The following is a 4,770-nucleotide window of genomic DNA, read 5'->3' on the forward strand; positions in this document are numbered from 1 at the left end:
GGGAAATGACCAGGTGGGACCTCAGTGATTGAGGAAGATGATGGCCTGTGACTCCCTCATGCTGGGTCTGCTGTGATCTGTCATGTCAGCAGCTCTCAGCTCAGCCCCATGGCCAGGCTCCCTGCTAAGCCTGCCCAGGACACACCACAGCCAGGATGGTTGGGACAGTGCTAGTGGGGTCAGTCCTCAGGAAGGGGATGGTGATCCAAGGACTTGGATCCTGAGTCTGATTTGCTGTCCTGAGAAGCAGACCTGAGAAGCAGGGGCCCCAGCCCTCCCTGCTCAGTCCCTGTGCTGTCCCCTCAACTGGTTGAGTGAATCTGTCAAGGAGGAGGCCCAGGGGAAATCATTTGCATATACCCCAAACACTCAGCAGTCCCACAGGGTCTGAGAAGAATAAGAGAGGCTGGGGGAGCCCCGCTGTGCTGTGGTCCCTGAGGCAGAGTTGTGGGGGTGTCACCATGGCCTGGAGCCCTCTCCTGCTCCCCCTTCTCACTCTCTGCGCAGGTGCTGTCCCCAGGCCCTGCCCCAGGGTCAGCCACTACAGGACCCCGAGCTCAGCCCAGCACCTGGGTTTCAGGGCAGGGCCCCTGGGAAGGGTCTTTAATTCTGAAGCTCTTCCTCCTCTTCTGTCTTGCAGGTTCTGTGTCCTCCTATCAGATCACACAGCTGCCCTCGGTGTCAGTGTCCCCAGGACAGACGGCCAGGATCACCTGCTCTGGTGATAAACTTGATGAAAGATACATCTCCTGGTACCAGCAGAAAGCAGGCCAGTCCCCTGTGCTGGTGATATATGAAGATAGTAAGCGGCCTTCTGGGATCCCTCAGCGGTTCTCTGGGTCCAGCTCAGGGAACACGGCCACCCTGACCATCAGTGGGGCCCAGGCAGGGGACGAGGCCGATTATTACTGTGCCAGAGCTGATGATAGTGGGAGCAGCATTCAGTGACTCACAGTGACACAGACAGATGGGGATGTGGGACAGGAACCTCCCCAGCCTCACTCTCACTCTCTGAGCTCTGCCCATGACCTTGGTCTCAAGTCACTCAGTTCCTTGTCAGTGTACCCCAGGAACACAAATAGCAGGCCACTTGAATTCTGATTTCCCCACAAACTATCTCAGGAAAAGAAAAGGAGGAGGAGGAGGGAAAGGAGGGGGTGGGTTAGGGGCAGTAGAAGAAGCAGGTAAAGAAGAAGAAAGAGATGAAGGAGGAGCAGAGTCATAAACTAGAGTGTAAATATCTCATGTATAATTGTCCATGGATTACATGTCAAATGATCTATTTTTGTATGTGAGCCTCCTGTGAGCTCACCCAGCCACCCTCAGTGTCAGTGGCCCTGGGACAGACAGCCAGGATCACCTGTGGGGGAAACAATATTGGTAGCAAATATGCTTACTGGTACCAGCAGAAGCCTGGCCAGTCCCCTGTGCTGGTCATCTATTATGATAGCAGCTGGGACTCCGGGATCCCTGAGCGGTTCTCAGGCTCCAACTCAGGGAACATGGCCACCCTGACCATCAGCAGGGGCCAGGCTGGGGATGAGGCCGACTATTGCTGTCAGGTGTGGGACAGTGGCATTGCTCACAGTGACACAGGCAGATGGGGAAGGGAGACACTAACTCCTGCCCCATCTTAGTGAGACATGAACCCCTGCCCCATCTATGTCACCCTTTCCCTCCTGTCAAGGAGGATTATAGATGCAGCCATGAGCAGGGCTGGCACCCACAGGCAGGCTTTGCAGTGGGTGGGCAGGTGTAGACATTACCTGGCAGGAACTGAAGTGGAGACCAGCCTGAGCAAGAGTGAGCCACCATCTCCACTAAAAATAGAATAACTAGCTGGGCATTGTGGTGGGCATCTGTAGTCCCAGCAACTCAGGAGGCTGAGGCAGGAGGATGGCCTGAGCCCAGGAGTTTGTGGTTGCTGTGAGCTGTGATGACACCACTGCACATGACTGGGGAAGAGAGAAGGAGACCTTGTCTCAAAAAAAAAAAAAAAAAGAAAGAAAAAGAGGAGAGAGAGGAGGAGGTGGGGTATGGGGAGTAGAAGCAGGTAAAGAAGAAGAAAGAGATGAAGGAGGAGCAGAGCCATAGACAAGTGTGTAAATATCTCCTGTATAAGTGTCCATTGATTACATGTAGAAATGATCTATTTTTGATATGTTGGGTTTCTTAAATTATATCAGATCATTATTTTGTCATTTCAGTTGTATGTGGTGTCAGAACGTTGCATCACATGGCTATAGGATGAAGTAGCTCTGGCCCCTTCAGGTGACAGGTGCTTCTGACAGGTGCCCACCTCCTACAGAACCTGAGTGTGAGCCCAGGGAGAGGAGCTGGAGGAGGAGAGACGAGGCCACGGTGTGGGCCAGCTGCTGGGGCAGGGGACTGAGCCTCGGCCCTGCTCCTGCTCCATCCTAGCTGTGCCATGTCCAGCTCCCCAGGGAGCCAGCTGGGCCTTCCTGACCTCAGAATGGGGGACCTGACAATTGTAGCTGTGTGGTCAGTGATGTCCTGTGTTGTGTCTTGTCTACCAGAGCACAAGTGCACACCTGCTTGTTGGACCATAGGTCAATACTTTGGTAATGGAGATGACAAGGATTTGTTCCAAAACCCATGGATGTCCATTGGGACTCTCCTGTGGGGTTTCTCATAATCACAAGGTTCCAGTTGCCATCACCAGGTCCTGTATCATGATGGAGGCTACAGGGTTCTGGGCCCCACTCAGCAGGACGGCTCACACCAGGGCCTGGCCTGCCTCAGAACCTCCTGCCCTGGGGCCACAGCCCATGGGTGACCTTCTCTGGCTCCTGGCGTGTGACAGAAACAGCCTCCCCAAGTGCACAGCATGCTGCTCTGGGAACCTGTGTGACCTCCCAAGCTTTATTCCCTTCCTGTGGAAACTGATGATACAGTGATATGTGCTGTACTTTGTGAGAGACACTCAGCACAGCCCCGACAACTACACCCTAAACAGCTCAGCTCACATGGAGGGAGGAAGCCCATGGTCTGTCCCCACCCTCAGAAGGGCAGGGGTCTCACCAGAGCTTGCAGGACTCCTGACAGGCAATGCATATCTGACCCCGTGACCACAGCACGGCACAGCGTTGGGTGTTCTCCTGGGGTCCATATGGTCCAGCCCCCACGGATTGTGTCATGACAGGGAATGGAGGGTGATGACACTGGGGACAAGTGTGAGTGGCTGCTTCCTCCATCCCTCATGGGTGTCCTGGCTCTGACCTTCTGGGACCCATTCAACTCTTTTAAGGGCTGGTCCCATGAACTCACATATGGGCCTCGGATGTTGTTACAGACCTCACAGGAGAGGACAGGTGTCCCAAACAGTGTGACCAGCTGGAAATCCCCTTCCTCTCAGTGAAAAGCAGCCCAAGGATGCTCCAGGAGATGTGTCTCAGATGGTTTTGAGATGAGAGGTCTCTCCTCCTATGCTGGGATGTGACTGACCCTGGTGAGCACGTACAAATACCACCTTGGGCCCTTTCTCTAAACTCTCTTCATTTTATCCCCAGGGACCAAATTCAACTAAAGTTATGAGTGATGTGTGCAGAGTGTCTCTCTGGGGTGTTGAGAGCTCTGGGGAAAGGTGGAGGAGATGGCTGAGAGCCCTGTCAGTATTCCTACTGCTGCTGAATTGTGTAATTAGAAACGATTATGAGGGTAAAATACAAGGCTGATTTACTATTGCAAAATAAAAATATTGCACACTCTGTAGTGAAAAGAAAAGTAGCTTAGTTGTGAATCAGACACCTCATAACAATTGCAAACTCACTCAAATACCCACTGTTCCTCCTTTTCTATATACTGAACCCTGATTCTCTCTCTCTTGCTCTCACTGTGTCTTTGAAACTGTGAACTATACCCCTCTGTTCCCTCCAAGGTCACACTTCTCCACTTGCTGCCCAAATGGTTATTAAGCCTGGTCACTTTGTTAATAATAGTCACACTGGTTCAAATTCCCAAGCTCACAACTCGGCTGCCAGCTGTGTGGGGCCAGCATTTCCCAAGCAGGGTTACTTGCAATCAGAGGCTTGGGGAAAAGTTTGACAAAAGCTATCATCATAAAGGACAGTGTGCGTTGGTGGAAGTGGCCCTTTCCCTGCACGGCAGGACCGAGCAGGCTGTGCAGTGAGAGGCACACCCTGTGCCCCAGGACCCAGCTCTCTGAGTGCTGCTGAGATGTGGCTGCAGTGTCAGTGGAACCGTATCCAACATCGTGTCCACTTCAAATTAATCCCCATGGGGGAGGTCAGCACAGCTTCTGGGCACTGAGCTGTGCAGAGGGACATGGGGGGCTGAGGATGTCCTACCCCTGATATATATTCAGGGACAGGGTGTGCTGGAGGAGTGGGAGGGAGGGAACCTGCTGTCTAAAGGTGGATTTCTCATCCCCACATCTCAGCTGCTCATCACCCACCTGGCCTGTGTGGGACACATGGGCCAGAAGTGAGGGGACAGTGAGGTGTTCACATTTCCCATGTCCTCCCTGGTTGTGTCACTCACTCCTCCCTTACACTTTGTACTCCATAGCGGGACTGACTCTGATCAGTGACTCCGGGAAGTGCAAACAGGTGCGGGGCCGGGCCCTTCAGGGACCGTTTCTATCCCACGAGCCAGTGAGCCCATCTCTGCAAGGAGCAGGGTTTCAATGGATGACATATGTGGAGTGACCAGAAAGCTAAATCTTAGAGAACCACAATACCAAGGGAATCCATGGCTCCTGGGTGAGTGAGCATAACTCTGTGTGTCCCA

The 4,770-nt window shown here is 53.1% G+C and overlaps 1 gene segment (V, D, J or C); it reads left to right on the forward strand.

The window, feature by feature from the left end:
- The first annotated feature begins 444 nt into the window (after window positions 1-444).
- Window positions 445-948, forward strand: LOC100957205. The segment is given in 2 exon segments: window positions 445-507; window positions 641-948. Coding segments are annotated over 2 exon segments (354 nt in total).
- The last annotated feature ends 3,822 nt before the right edge of the window (window positions 949-4,770 follow it).

This window comes from Otolemur garnettii, unplaced genomic scaffold (genome assembly GCF_000181295.1).
Source record: "Otolemur garnettii isolate 467f Iridium unplaced genomic scaffold, OtoGar3 scaffold00817, whole genome shotgun sequence".
NCBI lineage: Eukaryota > Metazoa > Chordata > Mammalia > Primates > Galagidae > Otolemur > Otolemur garnettii.